This window comes from Gadus chalcogrammus, chromosome 7 (genome assembly GCF_026213295.1).
Source record: "Gadus chalcogrammus isolate NIFS_2021 chromosome 7, NIFS_Gcha_1.0, whole genome shotgun sequence".
Taxonomy (NCBI): domain Eukaryota; kingdom Metazoa; phylum Chordata; class Actinopteri; order Gadiformes; family Gadidae; genus Gadus; species Gadus chalcogrammus.
The window spans coordinates 896,005-916,654 of NC_079418.1; the positions used below are offsets into that span (position 1 = coordinate 896,005).

At 46.3% G+C, this 20,650-nt stretch overlaps 1 protein-coding gene across 3 annotated transcripts in view; it reads right to left on the reverse strand.

Moving 5' to 3' along the window:
• Positions 1 to 10,651: 10,651 nt before the first annotated feature.
• The window catches only part of LOC130385874 (protein boule-like), a 36,857-nt gene continuing 26,858 nt past the window's right edge, over positions 10,652 to 20,650 (reverse strand). For 2 of the 3 annotated variants that reach the window (XM_056594622.1, XM_056594625.1), the window contains 4 exons: positions 18,362 to 18,416; positions 17,427 to 17,499; positions 17,026 to 17,255; positions 13,487 to 14,010 (listed from right to left, as the gene is read on the reverse strand). In XM_056594622.1, the coding sequence (XP_056450597.1) occupies positions 13,909 to 14,010; positions 17,026 to 17,255; positions 17,427 to 17,499; positions 18,362 to 18,416 (460 nt within the window). In that variant the 3' untranslated portion in view covers positions 13,487 to 13,908. Of the gene's footprint in view, positions 10,995 to 13,486; positions 14,011 to 17,025; positions 17,256 to 17,426; positions 17,500 to 18,361; positions 18,417 to 20,650 lie in introns of those variants that run through there. The other variant, XM_056594624.1, reaches the window with a different exon arrangement.

The following is a 20,650-nucleotide window of genomic DNA, read 5'->3' on the forward strand; positions in this document are numbered from 1 at the left end:
TACCAGTGAGGAGGCGTGCAGCTGAGTTCTGGACATATTGAAGTTTATTGAAGACTTTGTTGGTGGTGCCGTAGAGAAGACCATTGCAGTAGTCGAGCCTGGATGAAATGAAAGCATGGATGAGTGTCGCAGCAGCGGTAGTAGACGGGTTGGGGCGGAGTCGGGCGATGTTTCGGAGGTGGAAAAAAGCAGTTTTGGTAATATGGTTAACATGGGGGAGGAAGGAGAGAGTTACGGATTTTGGTGGAGGGGGTGATGGTGGAGCCGTCAATGTTAAGGGTGAAGCTCTGAGTGGAGTGAGTGAGGGTGTCAGGACCAATGATGAGGATTTCAGAGTTTGAGAAAGCTGTATCCAGGTCAGTTGGAGAGGGAGGGTGGAAGGACTGATGGTTTTGGAGGGGAGGTAAAGCTGTATGTCAGTGGAACCGGAGTCCATGGTGACGGAGGATCTGACCAAGAGGAAGCATGTACAGAATGAAGAGGAGTGGACCAAGCACAGAACCCTGGGGGACACCGTGGATGAGAGGAGTAGTGGCTGATTGACAGTTGTTGTTGGCGATGAATTGATGTCTGTCGGAGAGATAGGATCCGAGCCAGGTGCCAGTGATGCCAAGGGTGGATTGGAGACGGGAGAGGAAAATGGAGTGATTGATCGTGTCAAAGGCAGCACTGAGGTCAAGGAGGATGAGGATATTTAGGGAGCCAGTGTCAGAGGATAGCAGAAGGTCATTGGTCACTTTGAGGAGGGCAGTTTCTGTACTGTGTTTGGAGCGGAAACCGGATTGGAAGAGTTCAAAGAGGTTGTTGGTGTCAAGGTAGGGGATGAGTTGTTTGGCAACAACACGTTCCAGGATTTTAGACAGAAAAGGTAGATTGGAGATGGGGCGGTAGTTGTTAGGGGAATCGGGATCCAGGCCGGGTTTCTTTAGTACGGGCATGGTTTGAAATGCCAAACCAAAGTGGTTTGGGCATTTCAAACCAGTTTGGTTTGAAATGTGCTGGGGACGGAGACGCATTCGGAAGTACATTTTCAGAAGTGCTGTACAATGAGGATGCACTCTTTTTTCTCTCTTAAGTGCCGGTAATGAAAGGTTCTGAAAGACGGCATACCCATGTAGCTTATTACTAGGGAATAAAATTTATACAAAATCTGTCTGGCACGTTTTATGAAGAAAACGTTTCCTAAAAGCATCGGACATATGACCCGCTATGTTCTGCTCCATGTATCCAATGTTGACAACGTGACATGATATGGCTAAGCTACCAACATAAACAAGAGGAGCTAGGAGAGGAATTTAACTGTGTTTAAGTCCAGAAGGGCCAAACGTGTGGCTACACAGAGCACTACAAAAGTTGTCAAGATTGAAAAAGAAAAAAATATTTGTTGTACAGCTGAACGCTGTATCACATCAGGAGCTGGCTGTTCTCAATTCACAACACGCATTCCATCACAACTAGCCGACATCAGGCATTCTGACCAAAACTCATGCACTCCCCACAATTATTCCAGAATTCAAGCAAAGCAAGAATGACCAAAAGTCCCTTTGTGTCAACAAGAGACTGACTCCACCGACTATCAATTGCAAGTTAAAACAGTCGACCACTTGAGTGCAAAAAACACAAAAGACCTCTTCACAGCACCAGCAAATCTTAAGCAATAAATATCGCGTCTTACCTTTATTTATGTGCCAGTGGTCTGCAGATGCATCCCGTGGTGTACATTTACATTTACATTTAGGGCATTTAGCAGACGCTTTTATCCAAAGCGACTTACAATAAGTACATTTGTCATAAGAAGTGCATCAATATATCGCTGTCGGTACAGAAAGGATGTTCATAGAACCAAGTGCAAGTACCACAATCGCTAGGCTAATCAATTCCCCGTATTACAGACATGATAGGAGCTGCTGCAGTTGCTACACAGTTAAGTGCTACGATACAATACAATACAATACTATTAAGTGCTACAATACAATACAATACAATACACTACAATACAGTGTACAATGGTGGTCAGAAGAGGAAAGGTGGCTATGCAGAGTCGAGGTGAACTCTGAACAGGTGAGTCTTGAGTCCTTTTCGGAAGATAGTGAGCGACTCTGCGGTCCTGAGAGCGGCGGGGAGCTCGTTCCACCACTGGGGCCCAAAACCGAGAAAAGTTGTGACTTTGCTGATCGACCTTTGCTAGCTCTTAGCGATGGTGGTTCCAGTCGTCCAGCTGAGGTAGTCGAGCGGAGGGATCGAGCAGGGGTGTGTGGCTTTAGCAATGCTTGGAGGTAGGCAGGGGCAGTTCCATCGACTGCCTTGTATGCCAGTACCATCGTCTTAAATTTGATGCGAGCTACTACAGGGAGCCAGTGGAGGTCCCGGAAGAGGGGAGTCACATGGGAGAACTTCGGTAGGTTGAACACGAGGCGCGCTGCCGCATTCTGGATGCGCTGCAAAGGATTAATCGCAGAGGCAGGAAGTCCAGCCAGGAGTGAGTTGCAGTAGTCGAGGTGGGAGATGACCAGTGATTGGACTAGAAGCTGAGCTGCTTCCCTTGTGAGGAAGGTCCGGATTCTGCGGATGTTGTAAAGTGCAAATCTGCAGGATCGGGCGACCGCAGTGATGTTTGCAGTGCAGCATAACTGGTTGTCCAATACCACACCGAGGTTTCTGGCAGTTGGAGAGGGAGATACAGTAATGTTCTCGACGGTGACCAGTAAGTCCATGTGTGGGCAGTCTTTCCCTGGGATTAGGAGAAGCTCGGTTTTGTTGAGGTTAAGCCTCAGGTGATGGGCGGTTGTCCAGGTGCTGACATCCGCCAGACATTCGGATATGCGTGTTGCAATCAGGGTTTTCTCAGATGAGGGGAAAGAGAGAAATAACTGAGTGTCGTCAGCATAGCAGTGATATGAAAAGCCGTGTGATGTAATTACCGAGCCTAGAGACCTGGGGCCGTATTCACAAAGGATCTTAGGGCTAAAAGTAGGTCCTAACTGGCGAATTTAGGAGTAACTCCTAAAAATAATGGGCGTGTCACTCTTAAATTTAGGACTCCTAACTTTTTTCACTAAGAGCAATTCACAAAGTATTTTAGGACTAAAAGTAGCACCTAAGTCTAGGAGAGCTTAAAAGTCCTCAAGAGGACTCCTAACTCAGTAAGACCTATTCACAAAGAATCTTAAAAGGCCTGCGAGACGAAATGTTAGGGTATTCAATTTATTGTGGAGTTAATGCGCGATGCAATAACATCCCCGACTAACAGGAATAATCCGATTAGTCCCGAAATAAAATGTTATAAAAATTATAAGTTATAAAAAAAAATATATAACTTCTAAAAAATAAAAAATAATTGCGCCATCAAAAGACGAGGACGTGTTCGTCAATAGGAAGAAAGTGCATTCCATCAACACGCAGGTTGTTTTTGATGCAAATTTTAACATAGCCTACTGGATGTTGTTGCAAAGTGGCCTGGATCTTCAGCTACCCATGATTCGCGCATTTTAATGGTGAGCGGTCTGAGGCAGCTTTTTGAGATGTACCAGTTGGGTGTCACTTGCTGGGTGACAGTGACTATCCATGCAAGACGTGGCTCTAGACACCCTACCTCAATCCACAACCGGGAGCACAGTTAAAGTGTAACATGTAAGTGATTACGCAGATTACGCTTAGTCCTATGCGTAAAACACATCGTATTGGCTCTTTGCTAGAGCACACAAACATACACGAAATGTTGTGGAGAGAGGAATTGGGCAGATGAAACGTCGGTTTCATGTCCTCCACGGCGAAATACGCCTCACCCCAGAGAGGGCAAGCACAGTAATCACTGTATGTGCCATTCTACACAACCTCTGCAAGCGGAGGAACATTCCACAGCCAGACGATGATGATGATGATGATGATGATGGCGATCAACATTACAAGGAATTTGGCCGTGTGGAACCGAGTGGACAGGCATTTAGGGATCACTTTGAAAACACATTTTAGGTAAACACCTTGGCACAAATCAGTCAACACTTGGGTAGTTCGTAACATTTATTTTCTTTTAGATTTTACGTAGGCCTATTTGTATTGTTTGCTTTCTCTCTCTCTTGAACGTGCAGGCTACAACGTCATTATCGTGGTCTGCACAAAATTGTCATCATGCGTGTATTCTGCTAACTGCACTATAACTACTTAATAGGAATTCATTTCTAGCCTAGGCTATTTCCTTGTTTTTCGGTGATTCAGTGGGCTCGTCTGAACAACCAATCACCGAACTGACCGCTTCTAAACTCGTGCACGAGAATTTACGTAATCCATAGCAACGGCGCGTCACTCTTAGTTCACTCTTTGTGATTTATCCTTAGTAAGAGTAGGTCTCAGCGGCTTTGTGAATAACTTTTAAGAAAAAACTCCTACGTAAAATGTTTTAGCGCGAGTTAAGGAGGCTGCATGCTTCAGCGTTGGTGTTACGTTGTTGCGCAAAATTTACTCAAAGCAATTCATGCTCCCTTTTAGGTTGCGCGTGTTGCGCGTGTTGCCAAGCAATTTACCGCCAGAACAGTAGGTGGAGTAATATGTGGAGGAAAGTTTTTCGTTGAAGACGACCTCGAGAATGACGTCTTTGTCTGTGGGAGTCGTTGGTTTGTTTATGTGCCAGATCGTGTTCTCCCCATACACAGTGAATGATGGCAACAGACAGAGGAACAGGGGTGATGAAGTTGTTGATCATTGGGGTTGTATAAATGTGCATATCTCTCTACATTTTAAAACGACATAATGTGTTGGCAGCAAAGTTAACTTCACTTCACGTTAATGCTTTTGTATATGAGCCTGCCGGGTGATACTCCAGACAGGAAGTAGTAACCAGACCAGCAGACCAATCACAGCCTTGCAGGCTGGGCGGCTCGCGTAAAAGCTTACGTAAAAAATGACGCAAGTCTAGAAAAATCGCCCGACGCACGCAAGACGTGAGAAGTCGCGCAAGGGGTGCGCAAGGGCGCGCAAGGGCCTCTTGCGCTTGCGCTTACGCTTACGTAACTGAGCATAAATCGGCCTTTAGGAGCACTCCTAGCGGTAAGATAAAATGCTTTGTGAATACGGCCCCAGGTATAGAGGGAGAACAGAAGAGGCCCCAGTACAGAGCCAGTTGAGGGACACCAGTTTCGAGCGTGCAAGGTTTGGACAAGGAGCCATTCCATGTCACTTGATAGGTGCGGTTCGTCAGGTAGGATGTGAACCAGGAAAGAGCAGATTCAGCGATTCCAAGTTCAGCAAGAGTGGCAAGAAGGATCTGGTGGTTCACCGTGTCAAATGCTGCTGACAGGTCAAGCAGAATGAGGACCGATGAGAGGGACGAGGCTCTGGCAGCACGGAGGGTTAGCGGGTGGCAGGCACGGAGCCACCGAGAAGGCACGGAGCCTTCTCGGTGGAGTGTGCTTTCTTGAAGCCTGACTGGTGAGGGTCAAGGAGGTTGTTAGATGAAAGATAGGAGGACAGTTGGTTAGCAACGGCACGTTCCAGTGTTTTAGACAGGAACGAAAGTAGAGATACCGGTCTGTAGTTCTGGATGTCGGTGGTATTAAGAGTTGGTTTTTTGAGGAGAGGCTTTATTCTGGCAGTCTTGAAAGACGCTGGAACAATGCCTGAAGTGAGGGAGGAATTGATAGTTGATGTGAGAAATGGCAGAATGTCGCTTGAGACATCCTGGAGGAGAGAGGAGGGGTGTAGCCTACCACATCCATTTAGTTCAACAGGTTATCGTTCTGATACTGTTCATGGTACTAGCAGCCTGCTCTGGTACTTCTTACCTATGTATTCAGGCTAAAATGACTTGATTGTCTGATGCCTCATCATCCCAGCCAGAGTATTGGTATTATTATTAGTAATGGCTACATGCCAAATCAAAGTCCCCTAATGTGTTCCTGCTGTTAAGTGCCCTGTGTTTAGTATTTAAGGCCTTGTCTTTCCTTTGTTCCTTGTTGGATCATTTTAGTTTGTGGTGAGTTGTGTCCTGTGTGTTACCTGTGTTCCTGGTGTTCCCTGTGTTACCTGCGTCACCTGTGTTCTCGTTGTTCCTTTCCTTTTGCGTTAATAAATGATCCTTTACCTGAACTGTCTGCTATTGGGTCCTACCTGCCTGCCTGCCACCCGCTAACCGTGACAGAATGATCCACCATCATTGGCTCCAGCGGACGCGCTTTTTGTTGGAGGCTGTGTTGGGGCGTACGTGCAGCGCTGTCGCTTCAAGGCCCGGGTTGGAGGGTGCCTTATGGACTATCAGAGTCGGGGTGGTGAGTTGGAGTGCCATCCGGTTCAACATTTCTCTCCAGCCCCTGAGCTGACTCCGGTCCCCGAGCCCTGTCCGGTTCCTGAACCCTACTCCTTCCAGAGGGGTGCCGCCTTCTAAACCTTCCAGAAGGGGCCCGCCCTCTACCTCGTCTTCCAGAGGGGTCCCGCCTTCTAAACCTTCCAGAAGGGGCCCGCCCTCTACCTCGTCTTCCAGAGGGGTCCAGCATTCTAAACCTTCCAGAAGGGGCCCGCCCTCTACCTCGTCTTCCAGAGGGGTCCCGCCTTCTAAACCTTCCAGAAGGGGCCCGCCCTCTACCTCGTCTTCCAGAGGGGTCCAGCATTCTAAACCTTCCAGAAGGGGCCCGCCCTCTACCTCGTCTTCCAGAGGGGTCCAGCATTCTAAACCTTCCAGAAGGGGCCCGCCCTCTACCTCGTCTTCCAGAGGGGTCCCGCCTTCTAAACCTTCCAGAAGGGGCCCGCACTCTACCTCGTCTTCCAGAGGGGTCCCGCCTTCTAAACCTTCCAGAAGGGGCCCGCCCTCTACCTCGTCTTCCAGAGGGGTCCCGCCTTCCAGACCTGCCAGAAGGGGTCTGTATCTACCTCGTCTTCGTCTTCGCCGCTGCAGGCCTCTGCTTGCCCCCCAGGCCGTCCGCCTGAAGCTCCCTGCCATGCCCTGGTGCATCTTTCTGGCCGCCCGCCTGACACCCCTCCGTTGCCCCTCCGTTGCCCCCCCACTCCAGTTCCCCGGCCAGCCGGTCATCCCGTGCTCTGCCCCACTCCATTTTTTTTTGGTTCCCTTCTCCTGGCTCCCTCTCCACCCACCCTATTTGGGTTTGACTTTCTTTTTCTGCATGTCGTGGGTCGCCTGGTAGTCGACCCTTGAGGGGGGGGGGTACTGTCATGGTCTGTCTGTTTCCTGTCTTGTTTTGGTGTGTTACCTGTTTTACTTTGGTATCTCTGTCTTGTTTCTCCCCATGTCCGGTTTCCCTCCTGTGTGATTACTGCTCCCTCCCCTAATGTGTTTCAGCTGTTACTCGTTACGTGCCCTGTGTGTGTTTAGTATTTAAGCCCTCGTCTTTCCTTTGTTCCTTGTCGGATCATTTTAGTTTGTGGTGAGTTCTGTCCTGTGTGTTCCCGGTGTTGCCTGTGTTACCTGCGTCACCTGTGTTCTCTGTGTTCCTTGCCTTTTGCGTTAATAAATTATCCTTTACCTGAACTGTCCAGTGGCGTGGCGTGGGGATTTTTTTTGAGGAAGCCAAGTGAGGCCAAACCTTTAGAGAAAATAGTACGTTGCAGCTTGGATGTATTTAATGCAACTACAAGAGCTATTTGAGCGCCTGGTCATTTACCAGGACTTACACATCCCTGTAATCTGACACACACGCACACACACACACACACACACACACACACACACACACACACACACACACACACACACACACACACACACACACACACAGTAGGCCTACTCCTAAACATCTCATTCAATTATACATTTTATTATAAATGCAACCCCTCCCCGACCGAAATGCACAAGCCGCTAATAGTCAAAGAATCGAAAGCGCGGCTGTCGGCTATTTCATGTTCACGTGTAACACGACTCACACAATCACAGTATTTGATATGATAAATAACATGTGGCTTTTTGATTTACCGTGCCTCTCGATTGCCCGGGACAATTTCTCTATCAGATATTGCGTCTAAGCAGATGAGATATTTAGATGCAAAAAGCACACAATACTTGCAGGCAATTGCTGGTCATATATATTTGGAATAAAAGTACGAACAAAGATACATCACAACATGCATCAACAAACAACATAACAGGCAAACATTACAATAATCTGAGGCCTCAGATGGGAGCTTCTCTTTGCGTGTTACTTCATACTCTAAAGGTACGCTCGGGAGAAGTCCACCGATTGTTCAGAGTCGTGAGTTCTTATTCACTTGGCTTGGGTTCTGGAGGGGCTGTGTCCCCCAATAAACCAAAAGCCTTTGTTTACCAGATGGTAATCTTTACAATTGAAGCTCCCCTGGATGCCATTGGAGGGGTTGGCGGCCATGCCATGTAACCCTCTGGCTTCGTTGACGCTAGCCAGGGGGTCGAGGAACAGGCCCATACATCAAAGGATTGCATGGAAGATGATTTACAACACACAAAAACATAGGAACAGGCAGGCAATAAAATGCATCAAAATAGTAACAAAACTTAAGTTCATAGATAGACCAAAAACGTAACAACATGTAGATTTTCCATCACAGTTGGCAAGGTCCACGAATCCTGTAGTGACCCAGGGATTGTTAAGGGAGCACGAATCCTTGTCAAAAAGAAGACACGGCCAGCAAAATAGTCGCTGAGGTTTGCTGCTGCCAGCTAGCCACTCCGTTCGTGTATAGTTTTCTTCATTGAACGTCCGAAAGAAGCCTTGCTTTCTCTCCACACGCAGTTTCAGCTTCGGTGTTGGCCTGCCATCGGATTTTATTTTGATTCGCTGCTGTTTTTTATTTTAAAGTAAATAATCTAAATCTCCACCCTCCATAACTGCACTTGCTAAGTAGGCTACTCAAAAATGAGAACAATTCAAAATTTCGCGCTATTTGTTTTGTTATTGATTTTTCGGTGACGTTGATAATGATGCTTTGATTTGATTGGTGTGAAGCCAAGGGCCGAGTGGCTTCCCTTGGCACCCTCCTGACACCCTCCCGACCAATCAGAGGAGGGCAGTGTCATGACGGTAGCCTCACCTGGTCAATTCTTTCTTTTTTTTTCACCAAGGGATGCCAGCTCGGGCTGGCTTCCTCGCCGTGAGCAGTGTTGTGTTTCGCCGCGTCTTCAGTATATAACAGGGGCGCAGTATCGCCCATTGTGAAATTGTCAATGAGAGGAGAAAATGGGGAAGAAATGACAGCAACACAGCACAAAATAATTAACAAAACTGTTAATATAAATGTTTTTATTGCATGACAACTACAGCCTAAAAAATCAGGGAAGCCTGGCTTCCCTTGGCCTTCGGGAGAAAACGCCACTGGAACTGTCTGCTATTGGGTCCTACCTGCCTGCCTGCCACCCGCTAACCGTGACAGAATCTCTGTCTGAAGCCTCTCCCTGACTGTCTGCTACAGCCTGGTCTTTCCCCTGACACATGACCTTCTCCCTGTGCTACCTATTGACACACAGATAATAACATTTTAGAGTATAAATAAGACTAGTTCAGAAATAGCTGTTGAAATGATAAGGCCTAAAAAAATAAATTGTTCGGTTTCGGTTTCCGACCGACCCTGTCAATTTATGTGCGACCCAAATTATTTTATGATCTTGGAAGAAAAAAAAGTCACTCTTATCCTATAGACATTTCCTTAGCCAGTTATAATCTCTCCTACAATTTCTCCTGCAATGATATAGATAATAAATGTGCAAAGCAAAACTTATAAATAGTATTAAGAATAGTAGTGGTGACATAGCGGTGGAAATTAATCGCAAAGCCACTTTTATGCTATCGATGTATTTTCTCAGCTAGTTATTTTCTCTTCTCACCTGTGACCCTGCATGATCATCCTTGCTGGCCTCTGGTCCACCATCTCCTCTCTCACCCTGCTCTTTCTATTGTGGCAATAACGATTTAAAAATATGTGGAAAGCAACATTTTGAAATAGAATTAGGAATGCAGTAGCAGTAGTGACATTTTTGCAGTCGAGTTTAACCTCAAAGTCCCTTTATGCTATCAATATTGTCTCTCAGCCAGTTATAACAGAGACGTTCTAAGGACTTTGGTTATAATTTCTCCTCACCTGCTGTGGAGACCCTCCCTGTTCATTCCTACTGCTGCTGGACTCTGGTCCACTGTCTCCTCCCTGACCCTGCTCTTTCTATTGTATGAAGATTAAAAAATATGTGCAAAACAATAGTGAGCTTCTGTGCAGAAATGCAAGGAGGGGGTTTATTCCTAGGTGGTAGAGTAGCCAAAACTTGTAGTCAAGTAGGAGTAGTAGGAGTACTTTAGAATGATATAAATAAAAAAGTATTTTGCAGTAAAACTCCGCCTTCTCATGGTGCGTTCAAAGGCGGCTCGGAAAAACGTGTTTCAACGTGTTAGAAATGAATTGAATGGTTGTAATGGCTGTAAAAAGTGCGGGGGACAGAGGGCACAGATACAGGAAGTGGGGGGGACATGTCCCCTGCGTACCCGCGTCCGCTACGCCCATGGCAGGACGTCCAAACACACAGTAAGCGTATACATTAGGTGCCGAGACGTACAACATACAATTCTTGCGTGCATTAAAAGCCGTACCGTCAAGTGTGTAACCAAAGACCGATAAAAGATGGGACTCGATGCCAAGTGAAAAACGACCAGATAATCTTACTCCTTACACTTTCTTATAACCTGTTTTAATTAGTTGAAAGAAACAATGGAGCACATGAGTTGGGTATATTGTGTATTGGTTACCATCGCCGAAAACCTGTCATCAGTAACAAACAAGTGCTGCATAAAAACAGACACACAGCCAAGAGTGGTTCTTTGGGAGATTGGACGAGCAGATCTCCGGTCCGCTAACACTCGGGCTGATTCTTTGGGAGGAGGAGGTCGCAGGTCGAGGGTGGGTCACTGTCGGGGGTCTGATCGCTGGCTAATCGCGTCGTCAGGGTCCGCCCTCTGAGACGCCGTCGTTCGGCTCGCGTCGACGGCGGCGGCCGAACCAACCCCCCGGTGGGAACGGGTTGAACCCGGTCAGATCTGGGGAGAGGAGTAACCCGGTTAGATCTGAGGAGAGGAGTAACCCGGTCAGATCTGGGGAGAGGAGTAACCCGGTCAGATCTGGGGAGAGGAGTAACCCGGTCAGATCTGAGGAGAGGAGTAACCCGGTCAGATCTGGGGAGAGGAGTAACCCGGTCAGATCTGGGGAGAGGAGTAACCCGGTCAGATCTGGGGAGAGGAGTAACCCGGTCAGATCTGGGCAGAGGAGTAACCCGGTCAGATCTGGGGAGAGGAGTAACCCGGTCAGATCTGGGGAGAGGAGTAACCCGGTCAGATCTGAGGAGAGGAGTCTGCGTGGGCACATCGGATGGTTGGATCAGAATCAGTCGCTTTTATTCGCCAAACGCTTCAATGGACACACAGGAATTGACCTTGGCATTCAGTGCTTAAAGGACAAATCCGGTGCAAAATGGATTTTGGATATGTTATGTGTGATAACGAGTTGGAACGTTCGTTTTGGAGCACAAAAACCGCATATAGACGCATTCTTCAGTTGGCTGACCATACAATACTTTAGCCGATTCTACCAAAACGCTATAAATTTGGAACAATAGGGGCATGTGGTCAAAACTAAATCGTTATTTTAAACCACTTAAAATGCTAAAAGTAGCCTGACACTACTTTAGTAGTATAATAACGGTCTTAACATATAAAACGAGGCTTTGATAACTTTGTAAGTGTACAGATTGTTTATAAAAAAGGACATTTTATACACACAATACCATCAGTAGATCACCCGTCGACGCCCACGTGTTTAAGACTCGACAGGTAGATTGACGAACACAGAGATTGTGACATCCGTCAGCAACACGCAAGCTCTGTTCGCCAATCTACCTATCGAGTCTTAAAAACAAGATGGCGTCGACGGGTGAACTAGTGATGGTATTGCGTGTATAAAATGTCCTTTTTAATAAACAATCTGTATACTTACAAAGTTATCAATGCCTTGTTTTATATGTTAAGACCCTTATTCTACCAAAGAAGTGTCGGGCTACTCCTAGCCTTTTAAGTGGTTAAAATAGCGATTTAGTTCTTACCATAACCACTGCCCCCATCGTTCCAAGGTTATAGCGTTTTGATAGAATCGGCTAAAAACAGCCAACTGAAGAATGCGTCTATACGTGTTTTTTTGCTCCCAAACTAACATTCTAACTTGTTATCATATTAAACATATCCCAGATCCATTTTACACCGGATTTTTCCTTTAACACACAACTAGACAGACAGACAGTGAAACGCACATAGCTCTAGTAACACACAACTAGACAGACAGACACAGTGAAACGCACATAGATATAGTAACACACAACTAGACAGACAGACAGTGAAACGCACATAGCTCTAGTAACACACAACTAGACAGACAGACAGTGAAACGCACATAGCTCTAGTAACACACAACTAGACAGACAGACAGTGAAACGCACATAGCTCTAGTAACACACAACTAGACAGACAGACAGACAGTGAAACGCACATAGCTCTAGTAACACACAACTAGACAGACAGACAGTGAAACGCACATAGCTCTAGTAACACACAACTAGACAGACAGACAGTGAAACGCACATAGCTATAGTAACACACAACTAGACAGACAGTGAAACGCACATAGCTCTAGTAACACACAACTAGACGGACAGACAGTGTAACGCACATAGCTATAGTAACACACAACTAGACGGACAGACAGTGTAACGCACATAGCTATAGTAACACACAACTAGACTCATGGTGGGCACACACTCCGACAAGACTCTGATATGATCAGTGGTGTATAAAGTACTCAAAAGCCATACTTAAATAAAAGTACAGATACCTTACTGGAAAATTACTTAAGTAAAAGTAAAAGTCACCTTTTAGAATAGTACTTAAGTAAAAGTATTAAAGTATCTGATCTTTACTGTACTTAAGTATCAAAAGTACTTTTCTGATATTAAATGTACTTAAGTACTGAAAGTAAAAGTACAAGTAACTGCTGTTAATAAAAAAGCGGTGAAAGAACCTTACTAGTTTAAAATGTTGTGCTGGTGGTATTTATTTTGAGGTCGTGAAGTTTCTAATTTTTTGATTGAGACCTGTATGATTTTGCTTTGATTATTGTTGTTTCCCCTTCGTTGTTGATCTTTTTTGAAAACATCCTTCCACTGCATATTGCAGTCCATTTTGCCATGATCTGGATGCTGTCGCGGAGTTACTCCAAAAAAAAATCACTGACAGATATCGTAGCCCGACCTATTATCCCGCAAGCGCTGGTACACGTTACTTAATATTGATTTTGGTGTCATCCAGGATTGCGGATTTTCGGAAAACTTAAGTCCCTGCCCAAAAAGGGTATTTAAATTAGCTTTGTAGCAAAAATGGCACATATACAGCGTATTGAAGTGTATAAGATAGTGTTGTAATACTGCGTGTACAAACCAGCCTGATACAAATAGTAGAATTTTGATAGCCCTTGCCCTCGTCCCAGCCATGCATTTGTGTGTTGACAGTCGTAGGAGTTTTGATCGACGTAGCAACAGTAACTAAGCAAGGGGGCTTTGCGAACGTGCGCTGGGACAGCTGATTCGCCAAACAGGCTCGCAGTCTGTGTTCTACCACAGTCCCCGACGTTATTCTCATATCTCTCATGATTCTTTTTTTTTTTTCTAAAGCTGAGTTGATTTTGTAACGAGTAACGAAGGTTTCAAGGGAAATGTAGCGGAGTAAAAGTATCAGTTTTCTTCGCAAAATGTAGCGAAGTAAAAGTAAAAGTACAGAGAAATATAAGTAGTAAAGTAAAGTACAAATATCCAAAAAAACTACTTAAGTACAGTAACGAAGTATTTCTACTTCGCTACTATACAACACTGGATATGATGGTAGTAGTATCAGTAGTAGTGTAGTATGTAGCCTACTCTTCTTCTCTGTACTCATGGTGGGCACACACTCCGACAGGGCTCTGGGGATAGATCTGGCAGAAGGCCGGTTGGACCAGCTGCTCCATAAACTGATACTGCCACCAGAAATACAAAACAACCATGTGTTAACACCTTGTAAGCAACGCACAATATCACTACACATTATCTACGTTCTCCGTCTTTATGGGCGATTTCGAACGTTGAACACACAGTGTAGCAATCCGTTTTTCTGTGATGTAGTAAAACACAAATGATATAATAAAGTTTATTTCAAGCCGGTGGTGAATTTAGCAGAACTTAAAACCTCAACAATCAGACCCTCCAGGATTTCGCGCAGTGTTGCCAACTCTTCAGGAAGGAGAGTAGCTATTGGCTCTCCTAAAAGTCGCTAGAAGTCGCTAGATGACGTCATCGCCTAATTTGCATAACTGGAAGTATAAAAAAAAACACAATTTTCTTTTTTTGCTTAGTCCCAATTTTGCTTACCATAAATGGCAGCGTTGTTTGAGCTGAACTGTAAGGCTTTGCCTTTTGAATATGCTTTTGGGTTGAACTGTGTTTCTTCACATCACTGAGTTTGGCACAGAAATCAACCTTGCAATAGCTACAGTATGCTCGTTTAAAGTCTCCAATAAACGGCTTTAACCAGCCCTTAAAAGCAGTGTTTGCTTCCCACTCTTTCCAATATTTTTGTTGGTAAAGTTTTGACTGCGACATGGTAAAGACAAAAACACACACAGTGGACGAGGTGAGGTGAAGTGACTGAGCCTGAGGCAGTGTGAGTCAATGTAACACAGCGATTTATTATTTTATTTATGCAACGAAAATATTACATTTTCCCGCTCTGACTGTACGTCAGGGTCTGGGATCAGTCGGCGGCGGCTTGCTGGCCGGGATGCGGATTCATTTGCAGCCCGGATGCCGAGGCGTGAACGTCTCCTGTTAGCTCCTGCTAACAGAGCAGCTGGGAGGGACTGCTGCACGAGGACTGGGCTGCCTGTAAGTGCTTTGAGACGGGGGAGGGGCCGCGCAGGCACCCGGTGCTCGTTGTGAAGAGGTACCGTATTTTCCGGACTATACGTCGCTCCCGAGTATTAGTTGCATCAGTCAAAAAATGCTCCATGACGAGGGAAAAAACATATATACGTCGCATCGGTGTATAAGTCGCATTTATTTTAAAACATTTAAACAAGAACGTTTAGTCTGGAGAGACTGAATAAAATTGCAATAGCAATATAGGTGTGTCGGTCCCACTCGTAGTTCTGAGAGTATACCGAATTCAGTGACACCGGGATTCCACCGGACGCGTATGCGCCGCGGTCCTAAACCTGAGCGCACGATCGGGAGGTGGAAGTTGCGCTTTAGATGCCTTCACAAGTCCAGCGGAGGGCTCCAATTTTTGGCGGCCAAGTCATGCGCTGTGATATGTGTGACAGCTATGTTGCACAACATTGCAGCTAAGGCTGGGGTAGCTTTGGTTGAACCGGAGGACATTGAGGACGATGACGACGAGAATATAATTTATTCGGTGGTGCAGTAGGCTTGCAGCGTTCAGTTGTAGGCCTAATGAATGACGGTGCAATCTTGCGGCCGAAGATTATGTACGCACAATTTTGGCACATAAGTCGCTTCGAAATATAAGTCGCAGGGCAAGCCAAACTACAAAAAAAACGCGACTTATAGTCCGGAAAATACGGTAATAGCGATAGTGCTTTCACCTCAAAAAGTCGCCAAAAGTCACCAATAACAGCTGAAAAAGGAGCTAGATTTGTCGCTTGTCGCTGTTTTGAAAAAAAGTCGCCAAAGGGGTCTGAAAAGTAGCTAAATATAGCGACAAAATCGCTAAGTTGGCAACACTGATTTCGCGATGTTGCGATTTGCAACCTCAACGCAACATCAACCAATCACCACGAAATCAGGGAGGTGTCGCAATTTTAACCAACCACCGCAACTTTCCCGCAAATTTGACCAATCAGTGGCGTCGTGTCGAACTGACGTTGACAAACTACCTTCTGCCTTACCTCCGTGTTTACTACATTCAAGCGATTCAAGCGTTCATGCAGCATGTGCGCGTCCAACGTTTCAAACTTGCCGACCAAAATAACTGCGAAAGATAGCGAAAGGCAGTATCCTGGTATTCTACATGAAAGCGGGGGGAAATTATTTTGTACTGCATGCAACATTGTGGTGGAACATAAGCATAAATCTTCCACTGATTGTCGTCAGACGACGGGGCAGATCATTATGACACAGGCTGTTGCACCACAACTTTCATCGCAACTTTTTGTAAAAGCTCACGCAACAACATTTTAGGCCGCAACAATCTCAAAAAAGGCCCGCGAAATCCTGGAGGGACTGAACGTTACTTTGGTTGGGATAAAATGTACTTAACGTTAACTTTGATGGGGTGTTAGCCACATAGCTAATGGCTAGCATGTTGTCATCACCTTAGCATTTAGCATTAGCATCAAAGACACTGTCGAATGTATTTTCGACAGTCAGACAAAATAAAAATCCACATTTTAAAAGAGCAGACTGGATAACGGTGATTACACAGTATGGACCTGTTAGCGTACAGACCCACTGTACAGATTACACAGTATGGACCTGTTAGCGTACAGACCCACTGTACAGATTACACAGTATGGACCTGTTAGCGTACAGACCCACTGTACAGATTACACAGTATGGACCTGTTAGCGTACAGACCCACTGTACAGATTACACAGTATGGACCTGTTAGCGTACAGACCCACTGTACAGATTACACAGTATGGACCTGTTAGCGTACAGACCCACTGTACAGATTACACAGTATGGACCTGTTAGCGTACAGACCCACTGTACAGATTACACAGTATGGACCTGTTAGCGTACAGACCCACTGTACAGATTACACAGTATGGACCTGTTAGCGTACAGACCCACTGTACAGATTACACAGTATGGACCTGTTAGCGTACAGACCCACTGTACAGATTACACACACACACACACAGAGACACACACACAGAGACACACACACACACAGAGACACACACACACAGACAGATAGATAGAGAGACACACACACACAGAAGTTAGTGCGAGAGAGAGAGAGTCAGACTCACGGGGGGACCGTAGTGTCCGTGGGGGGCCGCAGTGGGACCGTAGTGTGCCGGGGGGGCCACAGTGGGACCGTAGTGTCCGTGGGGGGCCACGACGAGGGGACCGTAGTGTGCCGGGGGGGCCGGTTCCGGCCGTCTGAAGTAGGCCACCCCGTTGCAGAAGGTGTAGGGGTGTCCGCTGGGAGTGGTCAGGTGAAGGACGCATTGGGCGCGGTCTGCCTCGCATCCACTTCCTGTCGGCACACAGGAAGTCAAAGACACGTTTGAACCATCGCCGCCCACAACGTTTAAACAGGCACACACTAAGGGTACACACTAAGGGTACACACTACGGGTAGTTGTGGAACGCCCACTTGTGATGTCACTAAGTGGGTTGGCTCGGTCGCCGTGGTGACAGAACTCACTCTGCCGGCGGGAAAGTCTGCGAACGGCCGGGGCCACGAGCAGATGACGACCCTGGAAGAGGAGACTGGGAGCCTGGAGGATCACAGAGAGAGTCACAAAGAGACACACACACACACACAGAGAGACAGACATACAGCGAGAGAGAGACACACACAGAGACACACAGAGACACACACAGAGAGACAGACATACAGTGAGAGAGAGACACACAGAGACACACACAGAGAGACACAAAGAGACACACACACATACAGAGAGACAGACATACAGCAAGAGAGACACAGAGAGAGTCACACACACACACACACACACACAGAGACAGACATACAGCGAGAGAGACACAGAGAGACACACACACACACAGAGAGACAGACATACAGCGAGAGAGACACAGAGACACAAAGAGACACACACAGAGAGTCACAAAGAGACACACACACACACAGAGAGACAGACATACAGCGAGAGAGAGACACACACAAACAGACACACAAAGAGAGAGACAAACACACACAGAGACACACAAACACAGAGACAGACACACACACACATAGAGACACACACACACAGAGACAGACACACACACATGCAGAGAGACACACACACACATACACAGAGACAGACACACACAGACACACACACACAAACACAGACACACACATACACAGAGACAGACACACACACACACACAGACACACACACATACACAGACACACACACACATAAACAGACACACACACACAAACACAGACACACACATACACAGAGACAGACACACAGACACACACACATACAGACACACACACATAAACAGACACACACAAACACAGACACACACACACAAACAGGGAGTCAGACCGACACACACACATTACTATGAGCCCTCAGCCCATGCGCTTGGTGAACTAACAGCGGGGGGGGCAGTGGGACTCACCATCTCCAGCAGCCTCCGGGCGTCCACCTGGGAGTCAAAGGTCACGAAGCCGTAGCTGAGGGAGGAGGGAACGCACTGAGGGTCACTCTAGGGGTCACTCTAAGGGTCACTAAGGGTCACTAAGGGTAACTCTGAGGGTCACACTAAGGGTCACTAAGGGTCACTCTGAGGGTCACTAAGGGTCACTCTGAGGGTCACACTAAGGGTCACTCTAAGTGTCATTAAGGGTCACTAAGGGTCACACTAAGGGTCACTAAGGGTCACACTGAGGGTCCCTAAGGGTCACTTAGGGTCACACTGAGGGTCACTAAGGGTCACTCTAAGGGTCACTAAGGGTCACTCTAAGGGTCACTAAGGGTCACTCTAAGGTTCACACTAAGGGTCACTAAAGCCCAGTTCAGACCAAAGATTCACCTTTCAACGGCTTGCAACTCGCAACTCCTTGCGACGAGACGGGCTGCGACGTTCTAAAACTGGGCAGTTCACACTGGCTGCAACGCGCTGCAACGCTAGGTGGTTTCCCTAGCAACTGTGAACGCTCTGGCACAGCTGAGAGCCGCAACAGCATAATTTGCGTAGGTTAGGTTAGATTACCGTATTTTCCGGACTATAAGTCGCGTTTTTTTTGTAGTTTGGCTTGCCCTGCGACTTATATTTCGAAGCGACTTATATGCCAAAATTGTGCGTACATAATCTTCGGCCGCAAGATGGCACCGTCATTCATTAGGCCTACAACTGAACGCTGCAAGCCTACTGCACCACCGAATAAATGATATTCTCGTCGTCATCGTCCTCAATGTCCTCCGGTTCAACCAAAGCTACCCCAGCCTTAGCTGCAATGTTGTGCAACATAGCTGTCACACATATCACAGCGCATGACTTGGCCGGCGAAAACTGGAGCCCTCCGCTGGACTTGTGAGCGCAACTTCCACCTCCCGATCGTGCGCTCAGGTTTAGGACCGCGGCGCATACCCGTCCGGTGGAATCCCGGTGTCACTGAATTCGGTATACTCTCAGAACTACGAGTGGGACCGACACACCTATATTGCTATTGCAATTTTATTCAGTCTCTCCAGAATAAACGTTCTTGTTTAAATGTTTAAAAATAAATGCGACTTATACACCGATGCGACGTATATATGTTTTTTTCCTCGTCATGGAGCATTTTTTGACTGATGCGACTAATACTCGGGAGCGACGTATAGTCCGGAAAATACGGTAGTTAGGTTTGCAAGTTTTATTTTTATTTTGCTTTAGAGTAGGCTAGAGTTACTGGCCCTCATTTATCAAACGAGCGTACGACACAAACTGGAATCAAACGGGATTTTTATGCTATTGCTAGGTTTCCAAATGTGATTGGTGCAGTTGATTGTACCCATGTGCGTATGAACCATCTATTAATGATTACGCGTACATCAACCGCAAAAGCTACCATTCAGTTAATGTTCAGATTATTTGCGATGCCAGAATGTCAATCCTGAACATGGTAGCCCGATGGCCTGGGGGCACGCACGATTCTTTTATTTTCCAAAATAGCAACGTTGGGCATCGTCTACATCAGGGCGCACTACATGGTCAGAGTCATCTCGGTGAGTTACGCTGCAGTCGCACTGCACCGGCCTCCTCCCGTTTCTTGCTTGGCCCGCTTCACAGCCGCAACACGTTTTTTGGTGCTGAGCTTCATGTCGGACCATTTTTTCTTCACCTTATTCGGAATTAAATAACTTTAACGCAATGCAAACAATAGCATATATGTGAAATATTTTAAGCTGGATAACAGAAATTTTACATTTAATTTATTATTTAATTAATTTAATTAACAAACCTCTTCCGTAGCCCGACGTACATTGGAAACCAGTGTTTCCCCCACGTTCACGCAGCGGCGGCGCGCCGCTGCTGAATTTTCTCCGCCGCTGCAATAAAAATTCTTCTAATTTTTTTTTAATTTTTTTTACGTAGCTCCTTTTAGAAAATGTACAGTGCGTAACGTCAATTGCGCAGCACGCGGCACATCGTCACGTAACCAACATCAAAGAAGAAAAATACACAGTGAGTGTGCCAGTGGTTGGCAGTAGGCTACCCTACACGGTTGCAAAGTTACATTGATTCTAGCAGTAGCGAGTGAAGCGGAAGATCGAAGGAAGAAGGAAAGAGAGAGACAGACAGAGAGAGAGAGAGAGAGACAGAGTGAGAGAGAGAGAGAGAAAGTAAGTTGCTAAAATGTGTCGCTACATGACCACCAGTGTTAAAAACCCTGTGAGCCCAATCATTTTATTGTATCTATAAACC